At 41.4% G+C, this 16,954-nt stretch overlaps 1 protein-coding gene across 1 annotated transcript in view; it reads right to left on the minus strand.

Moving 5' to 3' along the window:
* The window catches only part of brf1b (BRF1 RNA polymerase III transcription initiation factor subunit b), a 59,872-nt gene that overhangs the window by 11,018 nt on the left and 31,900 nt on the right, over window positions 1-16,954 (minus strand). The window contains exons 13-16 of the mRNA XM_058379097.1: window positions 8,356-8,417; window positions 8,033-8,114; window positions 5,856-5,908; window positions 4,164-4,432 (exon numbers count right to left, since the gene is read on the minus strand). Coding sequence (XP_058235080.1) covers window positions 4,164-4,432; window positions 5,856-5,908; window positions 8,033-8,114; window positions 8,356-8,417 — 466 coding nt within the window. The remainder of the gene's footprint in view (window positions 1-4,163; window positions 4,433-5,855; window positions 5,909-8,032; window positions 8,115-8,355; window positions 8,418-16,954) is intronic.

Consider the following 16,954-nt stretch of genomic DNA (forward strand, 5'->3'; position numbering starts at 1 on the left):
GCATACAGGGGCTTTTCTAAACTATGTGCTCATATATATTGATAATGCCTATTTAGAACACTCTGATGGTCAATACAGACTGCTGGTAATAATCATTAAACCGGTTCAACAAAGCACGAAAATAAATATGCACCACATCTTGAGTACTTGAAGCGTGCAGACTGCATCTGGTATAGTGCTTTACACATGACAAGTGACAAATTTAACTGCTGATACGCTTTACCCCTGAATCAAATCAAAGTACCCGTCTAGGTTGTGTATAACAGCCTAAATTCACATGACACACTGCAGTGTGTGTCACAAACCAACCCTTAGTAGATGTTGTGAGTGTAAACTGCCTAATCTTACACACAGTGATCCAGAGAGACATTGTTACTGTGTAAAAAATGAAAACGTGCCATCTTTCCCTCTCTGAAGCACGACAGTTAAAGTGTTGCTCTGGATGTGCTGGAATATATGGGTAGAAGACCTGTATAAAACATGAATCATGGGGAAATTTGGACCCTGAAAATGGCATCAGCTGCCAAAAAAAGGCTGAGAACCACTGGTCCTCGATCACTCGCTGACACACATACATTCATGAGCATGTACTGTGGAGGCTGCTAAATCCACCCTGCCTTCTAGTGAACAAAACAGTGTGGGGGAGTAAATATGCCCTAAACTGATCACACAAAGAATCTGACATGGTGCAGGGTAGCTGTAAAGGAAGTACCAATTTTCTCTTCGTGTGTGGCTGTGCAGCTCTCGCTGTCATCATGATGCCCTTTGTTGCATCTGGTCAGAACGACGACGAAACCCGAAGAGCAGGAGAGGATCTTTCCTGCCACCTCCGCTCGTGTCAGAGCGTATACACATTCCTGATGCCACCAGGAGACATAAGCCTCCATTAACAGACGAGGTCTAGTCTGGCTTAGTGGAGAAGAGAGTGGGAGAGGGCTCCTGCTGAGACAGCTTGAGCAATGTGAAATGTGACTGACTCAACCTCCCTCAGCACCTAAAGAGCAGATGGAAAAGCAAGGCGAGAAAGCTCAAAGGGTTTACAAGATGGCCTTTTGGTGCTACAGCGTTAACTGTTCACCATGCACCTAACCTGCTGCTGAACCGAGCCATTTAATCTCTGCTGAACACTGAAGGAATATGTATTTTAAATTGAATCATATAAGTGAAATCAAAAGAATGATTATAATTGAAAGCTTTGGGGATCGCAGGTAGCGTTACTGAAATAAATCTTTCTGGTCCTCATTAGACAGAATTTATTGTTTCACTGTAATTCACTTAGTCAATGCTAATTCATTCGGGGACTTGTGAATTTGCTTATATCTTGCTTTCATTACTTGATAAGCTTGGTGGCAATGAGGTCATTAGTCACCATGGAAAACAATGCGCAATCTAGATGTTTAAGTTCCCCTGAGAAAACTGCTTAGACTGCAACATCCAGCTGTTATAAGGGATGTAGTTCCCATCAGCAGGAAGTGGCTCCCTGATTCCTACCACCATGCATCCTCTAGACTAGCCGACCACAGCCCACTGATAAATCACATCCCTAAACAATAGAAGACTCCACTTTTTGAAATCTGGACTAAAGCCTTTTGGGTCAGAGGCGAGGCATGAAATGACCCAGAGAATAAGGCTTGGCCAGTGGTCATGACCACAAAACAAAGTTTGGCTAGTTAAACGGTTGGACCAAAATTCCAAGCGTCCCTTTATGCTCTATTTGTGCCTCTTCTTCTTTGTAATCCATGCTAATCTGGACTTCTCCCTGCCTGCCTCTTCCAAGAGGAATTTTCTTGGGTATCATCCCTTTCATGCTTGCAAGCATGGTTGCAGAGGCTTTGTCGAAGGGGAGGGAAAAGCCTTCTGAGACATAATCTGTCACAGTCGCAATGTGTCTTAGAGGCCACGCTGTCTCTGGCTCAACATGACCAGACTATAGGAAAACCTAGCACTCTTTCTGCTCTGGTTACTATGGGAGTTGCTTCAAGGATTTGGTGACATGGAGCTCCACCAGTATCAGCCATGTGGCATGATCTGTTAATGGTTGCTGGGAAATGATGTCTGAGTGTAATGGCTGAAAGCTCTGTGCTGAATCTGCAGTTGTGGGGCATAAGTAGCCAAACCCATAATGTAGGATGAGCAATGCTGGATGAAAAGCTTGAGTTGACTGGAAACAATGACATTAGCTGTGGTAAATGTTGCATTTCCACTGGGAATAAGGAGCCTCTGTAACAGTCTGTCAAATGCATTAGGGTAACTCTGTACTTGGGTCATTTCTGGCAAAATCAGTGTGATGTAAATGTGGTGCAAAGCTTATTTAACACCCCCTTTTCAAAAACACTCACATACATCAACGCTTACCTCTGGCTAATATATCCATATCTCCAACCTTTAGGCAAGAAAGCCTCACTGATACAGTACTTTAAAATTCAAAAATCTTAGCTGTGTTACATGGCAAAAGCCTGGCTATGATTTCAAAGCAGGAGGAGGTACTGTAACATGAAGATCAGACAAGCATCACATAGCACTCTGGGAGGAGACACGTCTGGATGAGTTGTCACTCTCTTTGAGATATGTGCATAGAGGATTCAGAAGCAGCTCCTCCTGCCTCAACAAGTTCAGATTTGCACTTCAAAAGATGAACTCTGTGCGTACTAAAGACTCAGAACCTTTAACAACATGCAGGAGTGTATACAGGGAGGGATGAAAGACAAAAAGAGAGTAAAATAAAGGTACTGTATGGCATTTATGCCGTAGACTTCCTGGAGAAGTGCTTTGCTTTTCTATCTCTGTCAGTATAGAGGTCATGCAGTGGGCTTGGTTTGGCATCATCTCTAGGAGCTTGGCAGTGTGTGTGTGTGTGTGTGTGTGTGTGGGTGACGGATGGTGGAGTTGAGCTTTCTTGGGTACACTAGCGGAGAGGTGTGGGGTCATTCAGTTTAAGGAACAGTGTAAGGAACAGCTTGTACATACAAAAAACAGATTAGTCTCTCTGCTCTTAATCTGCAGAGGAAATATGCACAATAAATACTCAGAGGTTATGTAGTGCATTCACATGAAGCTGATTCTAATGACATCCTTCAGTGAGACTGAGTGAGACATATCGAGCGAATAGTTTTTAGTTATTTCAAAATGTAATTCTTGCACAGGCAAAGGTGCAGAAAACAACTGTGTGTTTTGTCAATAAACCATGGCTACATTTGATTGGTATAAGAAATTAAGGCACCAAGGCCAAATTGTCCTCCCACGATAGCTCATTAAATGTTTTCCCATGCTCCGGCAGGAGGGAAACGAAACGTTTTCTCTCAACCGAAGCTGTAACTAAATTAGAGTTTATTGTCAAATTTGTTCCACGTGCCATCCGTGACATAATTTAATACCTTTTAATAAGCCTTAGCCAGTCAGTGGCAGGGGGCTAAAGTGATTTTGCATTACATATGTTTTTAATAGCAAACCTGCTTTTGTTATGCACTAAAACTTGTATTAAAAGTTCAAAGCTAATTTCAGCAGTTAAAAACGATTGCTAAACCTCTGACAAAAACAAGCCATGTTTATCATTTTATTCTTAAAAATATAACATAATGGAATCTACAGCCTCTAAATACGTTGTTTTTTTCCATGTGAACATAAGGTCCACATTTCTGATTCTCCTTGACAAAAAATAAAGTTGGTAAATTAGTTAGTTATGAAACAAACATAGGCGAAAAAAAATCACATAATGAGGACCCTTAGTGAAACTGTCTGGCACAGATTCATTACTTTTCGTACAGAGACATTTGGAGTCCTAGAGGACTATTAATTGGAGAGAGGGAAAGCTTAGAGAAAGCACCGCAGGGTGCCAGGTGACAGCAAACAGAAAAGACTGGCCCAGAATTGATGACGAGGTCTCTCCTGGTGGAAATGACTCTGAAGGTCAGCCAAAGCAAGACAAAATTATACAGACGGACAAGAAAAAAGTACTCTATCAAGGACAGTGAGAACCTTTCAATCTTGTCTTTTGTCAGAGGTACAAAAGAAGTCACTTGCAAAAAAAGATGCACTACTATGAAAAAAAGATGGCTGTATACAATGAGAGAAAACTCCTTCAGTGCAAATGATCCCATTATTCCATAAACAGCAATCACTAAACAGCTTGCTGTGTTGAAAGGAAATGCTTTGTTAATTCTCACCTTTTCCCCATGAGGCTTGCAGGCTTGGCCAGACCCAGATTGCTCTTGTTGGGCTGTTTCTTGCGGCGGGTGAGCTTCTTACGTCCGGGGACAACACCAGACACTTCCTCTGTCTTATCTGCTGGGCTGCTGCTGCCTTTGCTGTTCAGGTCTCGTAGTACATCGTAATTGATTTTGCTCGAAATCTTCTTCTGTTCCAGCATCTTCTCGATTGCCTCTCCTGCAGTGCTGGCCCGAATGGGCTCTCGCCTTTTGGATGGTTTTTTGGGCTGCAAAGTCACAAAGAGAGAGAGAATTAGACAAGTTGGAAGAACAAAGCTCTGAACTGAAAAATACATAAAGAATCAGTGCTGAAAAGCTGCTCTGTACTGCAGACAATCCTCTGACTTACTGAAAGAAAACCAGATTTAGGTAACACCTTTGCGGTGCCTAGATAAGGTTCTAAAGCTAAAACATACACCGATCAGCTATAACGTTAAAACCACTGTGAATAAAATTGATTATGTTGTTACAGTGGCACCTGCCAAGGTGTGGGATATATTATGGATCAAATGAACTGTTAATTCTCAAATTTTATGTGTTGGAAGCAGGAAAATGGCAACTCAGCGACTAACTATTGACGAATTGTGATGGTTAGATGACTAGGTCAGAGCATCTGCAAAAACAGCAGGTCTTGTAGGCTGTTCTTGATGTGCAGCTGTTAGTATCTACCAAACATGGTCCAAGTAAGGACAGCCAGTGAGCCAGTGACTGGTGGAGTGAGGGGCCAAGGATCACTGATGTGCAGTGAGGGGAGTGGGGAGTGTGAGGAGTAAAGTCTAGCCTGTTTGGTCTGATCCCACTGAAGAGCTACTGTAGAACAAATTGCTGAATATATTAAAGCTGGCTATGATAGAAATGAGTCAGAACACACAGTACATCATATCTTGTTGTTTATGGATCTGAATAGCTGCAGACAAGCCACCACAGAAAGGATCGACAATGGCCACGTAAGTATCAGAAATGGACCATGGAACAATGGAAGAAGGTGACCTGTTCTGATGATTCACATTTTCTTTTATATCATGTAGACAGCTGAAAATTCCTCAGATCTAAATCCAGTCAAGCTTCTGTGAATGACATACAAGTCTGATCCATGGAGGCCCCACTTTGCAACTTATAGGACTTAAAAGACCTGCTGCTAATGTCTTGATGCTATATACCACAGCATGCCTCGACAGGTCAGAGCTCTTTCAGCAGCACAAGGAGGACCAACACAAAAGTAGCCAGATGGTTTTAATGTTATGGCTGATTCGCGAATATTTATTCGCAGAAATTAACCACGCAGTGGGAACCCTGCAGATATCAACACGGAGCCCGTAAAAGTGATTCAGCCCCTATTATCTTGAGTGATCTCCATAACCAGAGTTGTTTCAGAGTAGAGCAAATCCCAGCATGACAGCCCTGACTTCTGTATATGCTATGTGCACCAGCTTCTCAGCATCTTATTAGAGGTCCAGCAGTGCAGATGTCAATATAAAGAGGTTAAGTGCACACAGCACAGGGAGTCTGGGCTGAAACCAGAGATGTAGCCTGGATCAAATGGAAAGTGTATGGATCCCACGGACAGGGATGTGTTTGAGGACACTAGCACCAGAGCGGGGCAGGGGCCAAGACCCCGGCGTAGTGTTGTCACAAACATGATAAACTCACCTTCTCCTTATAGATCCCTTGTTCTTTCTCCTTAGCTATCCTCTCTTCTTTTTCTGAAAAGACCAGAACAAATAGAATTCAGAGGATTTGTTATATGTAGATGTTGGTATGCTTTATAGAAGATATCAGGCTTTTACAACACTACCCTAGTAAAAGAAAATACTAATAAAACCAAGTAGCTGATTGAACATCTATTTTTGCAATAAATGTTTCATTTTCCCTCCATTTTTCACTTTTAATTGAGTTTTAATTAAGTATACATATTTAATTAAAGTAAAGACGATGGATTTTATTCAGCACTAATCTTACTTGTTATAGACCTGTATATATTGTATATTATAGAACAGTTAGTTCTGGTCCACTATTATGATCGTGATTGGCATTCCACAAGCGCTTATATTTACCATAAATATAATTGTACCTGTTCCTACAGTAGTGTTAGCAATGTCATCAGCAGACATAGCAAACAAAATAACTTCTGGCTTAAAATATAAATGCTGATCAAAGTAAGAAGGGACGCCAAATTTACCGGAAGCTCCTTCAACGTTAATTTACAAATCATCGTTAGCTAGATAGCGAGCTATCGGATGTGATATAAAGCGAGTTCTTCAGGATCTGTTTCCGCCAACAGAGCAAAACATAAACAGAGTTATAAATGTCACTTACTTCATATTCATTTCTTGTTTACAGAACTGTTAGAAAAGCAATATTGTTCTCACAATCATGGGGTTTTACTGAATGTCAGCACGACTGTGATTACACAGGTCTCACCCTGCAAGCCTGACTTAATTGTATGCTAGCGATATGATAAGATTATGATATATAAACAAAATCTACAATCTCACAGTGAGCAAATGAGATAAATCTAACCTTTAGTATGAGCATATTTATTCTGATCACATTATAAGCCTTACATATAATAATTTCAACAAAACCACACATGTAGCGATTATTAGCACTACTGTGTACAATCTCCATTTGCAAATATAACTGATTTTCTCCCTCCAATGCTGGATAAGATCAGCGAGGACAAAGCAAAGATTCAGAATCTCTCTAAATCTCTCTAGATGGTCTAAGGTCCTAGGTCAACCCATCTAGATTCTTCTATTAAGCACACTCATGTTTTCAGTGTCACAGGAGGGATATCTAGGTCAAACACTTGATTCTGTGAGGAATAAAGTTTTTTAATGAATAGGATCATGCATAGGATCTTTTCTGTATAACTATCCTTATTTAGGTGTTTATATTTGTGGTTAAATAAAAGAAAATGCTTTTTTCTTTGTTGGCAAGTCTAATTCCAGGTTTGGTGACCCAAAAAATGCTACCAATCTTTTGTAAATCGCTAACTGTGATCCTTAGAGAAGGTTTTTGCCTCCCTAATGGTCCTTCTCAGCGTGTGTGGGGGTGAGGCTTGTGTCCTGTTCCATGTCATTTCAATATAGGTCCAGTTGTTTTAAACAGCTTAATTAATCAGTGGGTATGAACATTTTTTTTAGGCATGTGGACATTTTTATAGCCACTGAATAATGTATGAAGGTCACCACACTTTTGGCTCATTTCATTTGTGTATTCTCTAATTGTCCCGATGTTGATGAATGGCTATGAGAATATGGCCTTTGTGTTAACTCATATTTATGCGCCAGTGAAACAGGATAGTATGGAAGAACGGCTTGAGTTCCTAAACATTCAGGTGAACTTAAAACACATAAAATATTAATGGGAACATGATTCAGTTGAATGTTTTCCTTTAATGAATTTATTTCAATTAATTATTACAATTTTACGACAATCTTTCTCAAGGGTGCCAATAATTCTGGTCTAATACACAATGACCTGCAGCAGTTAAAGATAAAAACCTTCTTGCTACACCTACAGTGATGTAACAAATGAAACCTAATTGTAATGAAGGATGCTTTATCTTGAATTTATTCATATTTGAACACACGAGGAAGGTAAATATCCTGAAATTTGATTTGAAATTCACTCACAGGGACTCGCTCACTTTACCAAATGGGTTTTTAAAGCAACAAATCCCTTCACTTCATTAAGTTCTATTTTTATCCCAGACGTTCCCCCTTTTCTGGGCTTCACACCTGCCGGCTTGATAGCCATCTGTACCGCGAGAACCAAGTGTGCATTAATGAGTGCGTTAAAAGCTCATCGCTCTGTACTCTTACCTTTCTGCTCCCTTAGATACTCCTCATTTTGCTTCATCCACAGCTCTGTCTTAGCCTGGACCTCCTTTTCACTGAGAATGTACTGCAAAGGGGAGAGCAGGTTGATAAGGGGGTAATGCTACACAGCAAGACTGCAAGATCTCAGATTGTTCTTTAATGAGCTGATTAACTCGTGCAGCCATTCAGGCTAGCAGGTTTGTGAACATGAATTACAGCATCACCACCTAACAGGCTGTAAGAGCTTTGAGATATGGATGGCGTTTGATGTTTCATGTAATAATAAGAAGATCTCTAAATCTTTCATATCTTCACAAGGCACAGACCTTTTCGATCTCGTCCTCGTCGATGCCTTCCAGATCAAGCTCACCGTTATCTGACTTGTCCTCTGCAGGCACAGAAAGAAAGAAAAAGTCATATATTAGTTAATGCCCTAAAGAAACATGAGCTGATTTATTATTCTACTTCATTTGCAGGTTTATAATTGGTATCTGTAACAACAGTGTATTTTTCCCATGATCCATTATGACCTTACTCTTGTTGCTTCTTACAACAGAAACTTTTTTTTCCCTTTTCTCTCATTTTTTTCCCAATTTGGTCACCCACTAACCAGCTCTCTTCTATCATAAGACTGATAGCGACCAGGGTGGGTGAAGGCAAACACATGCTTTCTCTGTGACACAGGAATCCAGCCTAATGCATCTTTTCTATGGAAAGCCATTTTAGTCCAAATTGCATAAATACGACTATGATATAAATATAACACGATTAAATGCAATAATAAATATGCAGTGGTTATGCTGTTGGACTACTGATCAGAAGGTTGTGAGTTCAGATCCCAGTATTGCCAAGCTGCTACTGTGGGGCCCTACTGTGGAGCAAGGCCCTTAATCCTCAACCACTCAGTTGTGTGAACAAGATAATAATACTGAACTTAAATTAAAGTTTATTTGCCATATACACAACCATACACAGTATGGTCATCTGTTCATGTCAAAAAAAAGAAAGAATAAAAAATTTAAAAAATAAAATAAAAATAGAGAAAAATATATCATATAATAACAATCAGAAAATTATATATTTATTATAATATAATATAATATAAATATAACTACAGATGTGTGCAATTATTATTGGATTATTGGTTAAAGAATTATTATGCAATATGCAATGGTGAAGTATTCAGTGTTATGTAGAAAGGTCCAGAAAAAGATCAAGTTCTAGTCCTAGTCCTATTTGAGGGCTCGACTGCCCTGCTGGAAAAAACGCCTCCTCATTTTCTTTTTGTTGGCCTTCAGGGAGCAGAAGCGCTTCCCTGTCTGCAACAGAGAGAAGAAGCTGTTGTTTCTATTATAAGATATTATTTCTGACAACAGCATTGTCACATTTCAGAATCCGTTATTTAATAAAAGCAGATTTTATTTTTATTTATTTTATATTATGAAGTGAATAACACTGATGATCTCCTCATCATGGCACCTGATAGTGGGTGGGATATATTTGGCAGCAAGTCAACATTTTGTCCTCAAAGTTGATGTGTTAGAAGCAGGAAAAATGGGCAAGCGTAAGGATTTGAGCGAGTGTGACGAAGGGCCAAATTGTGATGGCTAGACGACTGGATCAGAGCATCTCCAAAACTGCAGCTCTTGTGGGGTGTTCCCGGTCTGCAGTGGTCAGTATCTATCAAAAGTGGTCTAAGGAAGGAACAGTGGTGAACCGGCGACAGGGTCATGCGCAGCCAAGACTCATTGATGCACGTGGGGAGAGAAGGCTGGCCCGTGTGATCCGATCCAACAGACAAGCTACTGTTACTCAAATTGCTGAAGAAGTTAATGCTGGTTCTGATAGAAGGGTCAGGGCTGTTGGCAGCCAAAGGGGGACCAACACCAATATTTGGCAGGTGGTCATAAAGTTATGCCTGGTTGGTGTATTGTCGTATATAAAAAGCAAAAAATGTTGATTATTTTCCTTTAACTTTTCCTCTAACTATAAAACTATGTTTTAATTACTAAATATCAGCCCTAGCTTTTTATATATATTTAAGTTTCAATTTTCTATATACAATAAACCTGTGACTGTGGAATATAACTCAGGTGAACTGGATTTAGCATAAGGTCAGCCGACTGTCAATTTATGTTCACCGAGCATAAAGAGGACAGAGCATGGGTTAACCTTAATCCTTTGAAGCGGTAGCGACTTTACCCTTTTGGAAGGCACAAGTGAAAAGTGTCACTGGACAGATGACAGATGACATTTATAAAAAGCAGGCAGCGGCTGTTTATCTGGTCTTCTGGCCACGCTTTTCCATTAACCCAGCAAATGCTCTGGGGCATGATTTAGTGATTATCACTAGGGCACACTAGCAGGGAGATAATTCAGCCTAGTACCTCATTTTTAAATGAAACAGAATCGTCTGTCTGCTTGATTGGAGGCCGGGGAGACGACGAAACGGGGGAAGTCGCAGGATTCCAGTCCTAATTAGACTTCCATTTCATTAAGGAGCAGTGTTACAGCGTCATGTGAAGCTCTGTCAATAACACATGCCCTGCCATTGCTGTTCAGTAATTAGCCTTAATAGTCAGAAAGAACGAAAGAAAGAAAGAAAGAAAGAAAGAAAGAAAGAAAGAAAGAAAGAAAGAAAGAAAGAAAGAAAGAAAGAAAGAAAGAAAGAAAGAAAGAACTGTTTTTATATCTACGCTCAATTTATGTACTTAGGCAAATTTTTCAAAAAATCTGTACTGTAATATGATAATGAGAATATCGTGACCTATTCAGAGCACACACCTGTCTGTTGCTACACACAGTTAGCTTTTACAGTAAGGCATGTGTCTAGTTTCAGTACAAAGGGAGAGAAGAACAAAAAAACCAACAGATCACAAAGCACACAATGCCGCACAAGCAAACAAAAACACTGACTCTCAGAATTAAGGATGCACGAATCCTATTATTTACCTTCTTCTGGCGGTGAAGCAGAAAAACTCTGCCTTTGTCTGCGGTTTCATACAAACGACAAGCTTGCGATTTAATGCGTCTGAAACAACAGAATGCACCCGTTAGCTAATTTTAGATTACCAATGCAACGCTTTATGTTTAATTAATCGAGGAAGCCAAAAATCAATGATCCCTGAACGTTCGCGGTGAACAGCGCAGCCCTATCAGACACCGATCCGATATCAAGTCAGGATCAGTCAGACACCAACAGTATGTAATTACACTGGTGTGTCCCTTCTACTTAAAATACACCTGTTTATTTATAACGTGGAGCGAATGTCACTGCTACACATTGTATAGAATAGTCTTTTCTAGCTGCATGTGGAATACGGAAATAATGCCTATAAATATATTTCTCCCTGGCGCCTAAATGATACAGAGCTAAACTGGGATGCACAAATCTGCAGCTCAGCATAGCGCGCCACGTTCGGTTTTCAGCCGACAGTGACAGAAAAAGCTTCTTCCCTGATAATTAAGAGCGGCGAGAAGAGCATGAGGGAGCTGACCTGCAATATTGCTGTGAATCAGACGGGACTGTAAAGATCAGGATCTCCTCAGATGTTCATTATCTAAACTGAGTGGTGCTTTCACCATGACCAAGACTACACGTATGTGTGCACACACACACACACACACACACACATGCACACACCTTAAAAAGAACAGCTAGGTCAAAGAAAAACTAGAAAAAAGCAGCAGCTCTAAAGAAGAAACTGATTTTACATGAGGGATGAGGAAGGAAATTGGGTCACAGTTTGTCAGGCAGCTTACATTCCCATTCGAGCTTGTGTGGAGTCGGAGACATTTCAGATTCAGATTGTAAGAGACTACAGACTCACACACACACACACAGATAGAAAAAAAAGCTGTCTGCCGTCCTTCCGTGATAACAAGCACACGATGAAGATCTTACAATTAGAATAAAACCGTCGGAGACAGCCACGATGAGCTCACTGGGTATCCGGCAGTGTGAGTTAAAGGTGCTGCTCTTCTGCAGCAGTCAATGCAGATCTATTAGACATCACACTGACTGCATACATTTCCCCTTTTTGTAACATGATAAGCCCTGGTTAATGTTATCAGCAGCTACAGCTTCCCCTGACACAGTACAAAGTGTCATTATCAGCTGCTGCTAGACTCTCCCAAGGTCAAAGGTGAGGAACGATGAATGTAATCATATTTTAGCAAAAACAAGATGCTCACTGACCTGTGATGATTCAGTTGATCATTTTGACCTTAATATTTAAACCAGGCCAATAAGCTGGTGGACAATAAAACCAGTGGACATATCAGGCTTACGGACAAGAAGTCTTTTTTTAATTATGGTTTAACAAGTCAAATAAACTACATATTGGGAGGTTTTGTGGTTCGCACATGTGCCTCGTACCTCCAGGAGCTTGCATTGTTCTCCCCATGTTTTGGGGGTTTCCTCCAGGTACTCTGGTCTGATTAGCATCTCTGAATTGTCCACAGTGTGTGTGTGTGTGTGTGATTGTGCCCTGTGATGGGTTGCCACCCTGTCCACTTGTACCCCGCCCTGGAACAGGATCCAGGTGTTGCTGTGTAGGATAAGAAGCACATAAAATGGATGTGCGAATGAAAGCTACACCTTACTGACTTTTATAACAACAAGTTGTTCTTCTTTTGGTGTGTTTTATGTTTAAACTTGCTTCACACTCTCGTAACATATGTTTGAGCTGTAACTACAGCACACACCACTCGCTCTGAATCCTACCGTATGCTGTACTACACACATCGGTGCCGAGCTGCAATTAAGTTTGACAGTAGAACGCTTTTCGGCAGGCATTAATTAGCATGCACGGATGACAGATGGTCTTCCCAGAAACAGGAACATGTGGAAAAACTGAAGAAACCGAGCATAAAATCTGGTGTAAAGCCGGCTTAAAACTCTCCTGTTATAAGTCACCATCAGGTTAAACATGAAAGTGAAGACAGACTCTGATAATCTTTTATGTGGCATGTGTAGACAGATCAGGGCACCTCATAGCCGGAGGATTGGTCAGCGGTTTGATTTTGAAGACGACGCAAAGAAAATGACATTAAATTACATTTGCTGCCACTTTAAGTCTAGTCAGTTTCTAAGCAACCAGAAGATTGTACTGAAGCACGCTGGAGCTTTTTTTGCTCTCTCAGTTGGGCTAGCTAATAAACATATTCCCTCCTGTCCACCTTTCTTCCATTCTTTATTCAACTCTTCTTCCTAGGTAAGCTAATTTTTCATAGATTTTCAAAAGGTCTCTCTTTGACAAGCTGGCAGTGGCAACCTCACCCAAGCATGGCCTGGCGTATACACACTGGAGTATGCGATGGGGCTTGCAGTGGCTGTCACATATCAAACTCAGTGGAGCAAATCACAGCAGCTCCTTACAGCAACTGCACAGCCACAGCTGAGCGAATAGTGGGAAGAAAACAGCACGGTATGATTAGGCTTCTTTTCTCCAGCAGATTAGAGTTAAACGGGGTTACTGCGTAGCTCTCCATGCACAGGGACCTGAAGGTCATCCGCAGGCTGAGCAACCAGGTGGAGCAAGAGCAAGCCAGAGGAAATGCAGCCGTCATCATAACGAGCAGTGGGAACGTCTGACTTCGGCTCACAACCGTGTCATTTGGTTTGAGATGTTTTAGTAATGCATGTAATACAGAGTGGCAGAAGAAGAGCTAGAAAAGTGATACTTGTAGCTGGGGGATATCTTTAAACAACAGCAAACATGCTGCGCATGATAAGACGGAGAACATACTCTGAGTCGAAGCCTGAATGCTGGGAATGTTTTATGGAGACTCTAAAATGCCTGTGAACTCGAGTTAGCATAATTCAAATGACATAATTGCAGTCATGTGAATCGTTATGCAAATAAATAGATAAGTTTTGACGCCAAATGCCACGATGGAGATTAAACTAGCAGTGAAAACATGCTCGAGTCACTTAGGGTAATCGCTGAGGATGAAAAATAGAAATTAGCCGACTCAGAAAGACACTATTAATAGAGCTGGCTGCTGAAGAATATAAACAGTGACAGACTGATATAAATACAGCAACAAAAAAGTCTCAATCAACACGGAAAGTTAAAGTTGGGATTCATACACGTTCGTACCAACAGAGGGAAAGTGTGTGTGTAATACAGTAGTCCAACCTCCGGAACTTCTTCCCAGCTGCACCTTTTGTTCCCAATGTTTGTGCTGTAGAGTCAAAGGGCTATATGAGATAAAATATGTGTAAATGTCATGGCTCAGCTACTTCATACTGTTTATCAGAATCCATCCTCTGAGAAAAATGCAGTGCTCCCACACACATTCAGAAAACACACACATGCCTACACAGACCCCAGCGCACCATACAGTCTCTACGCCTGTGGCTGTGAGGAACTACTAACATCCATTCTGCTATTTTGGCTAACACATTTTCATATCTGTCAATTATTCTAGCGCATGTCTGACACCACTGGTTGCTAAAATAGCCAAATTTGGCACAGCTTTAGGAAAACAAAATGTTGTGGGTGCATATTCTGCCCGGTCCTACTGATATTCAAGAACGTTAAATATGAATGATGATAATAAGTAATTTTTATACCTTCTGATTTTATTGGTGCAACTGATTGAGCCATACAGGGAACATGATTTTAAACAAAGCGGCACCTTTCTGACATCAGTATGCTAGATAGCAAGATAGCAGCTACATGAGGATACTTCAGAATCCCGGTATTATGGGATCAAGGGGGAAAGAAATGAGCTATTCTCCCAGAATCCCTCAGCATATTTTCATCCTGTCAATCATTTCAATCTACCTCTGCCTGAAAGGTTAAGCACTGTGGAGGATTGTGGAGGGTTTGGCACTTTTTTTCTTTTTCTTTTTTAAATCCTCATGCTGAATGTCATCCACTGAACGTTTACGGAGCATAGCTGTCATCTGCCGTGACACGTCCCCCCTTCCTCGGCTGCACTTTCTCTTTCTGCCTCTCCCTTTACCTCAGGCCATGGGTCCATCACTCCAAATCACGCACAGCTGCCAGCGCTCATGGCAGCCATTAGACCCGTTTTTTTGTTGGTTTTTTTTTTACCCACAATGGTACTAGTGGAAGTAGCACAGGCTTATGGCAGCAGAAGAGCGCCCAGCCAGTGAGGGAGAAAGGGTGGGAGGGGAGCACAGAGTCAGGCTCACTCAGCAGAAGAATGAAACAGCTTGGCGTTACTATTTGTGAAACCTGTCAGATGCGAACGCTTCAGCGTATGAGAGCTGCAGCTACAATTCCCATACGGAAACAATAGGCTGACACTGGAATAATAATGCAAAATCAATGTGAATGGCGAAATGACTCTAGCAGCTTGGTTGCTTCTGGTAAATGCTGATCTGATGAACAGATAATGCACTTTGAATGCGTTCTGCGGTCTAAACTGTGCCGAGGATTACTGTCTTTACACGCGCTCAATATCCAAAAGGCCTCTGATTTCAATTATTTGTCAAGAGCCTGACAGAGAGGTTTTTTTTTCCTTTAAAGGATCATTTCTCTCCAGTTCAAGTCTCAGTCTGTGCTGCTTTTTAAATGGCAGGGTTCAATCAAGGTTCATGGAACCGTGGCTAAAAGACCTATAGAGGGCTTTCCTTGTCACTTCTCACTGGGGTTTTGGGCACATTCATGCATGACCATGCCTCATTTAGACCCATTATGCATCATCTCATTCATATACTAAAATGCGTCTGGCATTTAAAAAAATATTTTGATTACATGAGCATGAACTACTTACAACCCTTTTCTGGGCTAAAAGTGGCCTGCCAGTCAGAAATAGAGCTGCTTTAAATAGACACTGATGAGAAGAAGGGAAAAAGGCTGTGGGACTAAGAGCGCTTCTTTCCTTGCTGTACTTGTGACAAAGGGTGTGAAAGACAGAGAGAGAAAAGAGAGAGAAAGAGAGAGAGATGGTGGGGTCCCACACACTGCTGCTTAGTCTCGCACTCTCTCTCTCTCTCTCTCTCTCTCTCTCTCTCTCTCCTCCTCTTTCAAGCACATTCTTAAACATTCTTTTTCCCAATCCTCAGCTCACACTTTCTCCACCTATGTCTATCTAACACTTTCACGGTCTCCCATCTCAACAATGCGACAGTCTCTATTTCCTGACCTTTTTTTTCCAATCCTTATCCACACTCTGCAGGTAAGCCCACTCCCCCCCCCATCTCCTCATGAAAATCCACACAAATCATTATGCAAGTGTCTGCAAGTGCTGAGATTTTGCAGTCTGCTGCACATTTTGTTGTTATTGTTGAGGTTATTGAGGAGGTGGATTCGTTCCTGCGGAGGAGATGGCAATAACGCTGTGTTTACCAGAGACTCTAAGAGGCTTTTGCTACTGCAGAGTCATCAGCCTCCCCTGCACAAAGGACGGAGATGATGGGGAATAATATTGGCTCGCAGCCACTCAGTGAAAGGCCCATAGACTCCCTCGTCACCGGCATCAGCAGATAGCTCCAGTCTGGATCACAGCTGTGCACCTTCATCACGCCTCTCCTGGTGGCCCCGGGGACGATTCTGCTGCTGCCACTAGCCTCGAGCAGCAAAGAGTCAATAACAACTATTCAGGTCAATGACAGGGCAAAGATGAGGGTCAAGGGGCAAAAGGGAATGGTGTGAATTCGAACGGCCAGCAGGTGCTGAGTGCTGAGAGCAACACGGTATTGCTTGGCTAAGCATTCTGGATAGCATTTTGAGGTGTTAGTAAAGACAGCATTAATAAATGATGGGTGGATTAACACTTCAGAGCCCTCTTACCAAACAGCACAACATGACAGCCAAAGGCACATTACCTCAAGGTTAATGTTCTTTGAGTGGATCATGCTTTTAATTACAATCCTAACTAAGTCAAGATCAATTTCATTGATGCGTTGTGTATCAATACTAGCTAATGTGCTGTACCTATTAGTGT

Source organism: Hemibagrus wyckioides, linkage group LG25 (assembly GCF_019097595.1).
Source record: "Hemibagrus wyckioides isolate EC202008001 linkage group LG25, SWU_Hwy_1.0, whole genome shotgun sequence".
Lineage (NCBI taxonomy): Eukaryota > Metazoa > Chordata > Actinopteri > Siluriformes > Bagridae > Hemibagrus > Hemibagrus wyckioides.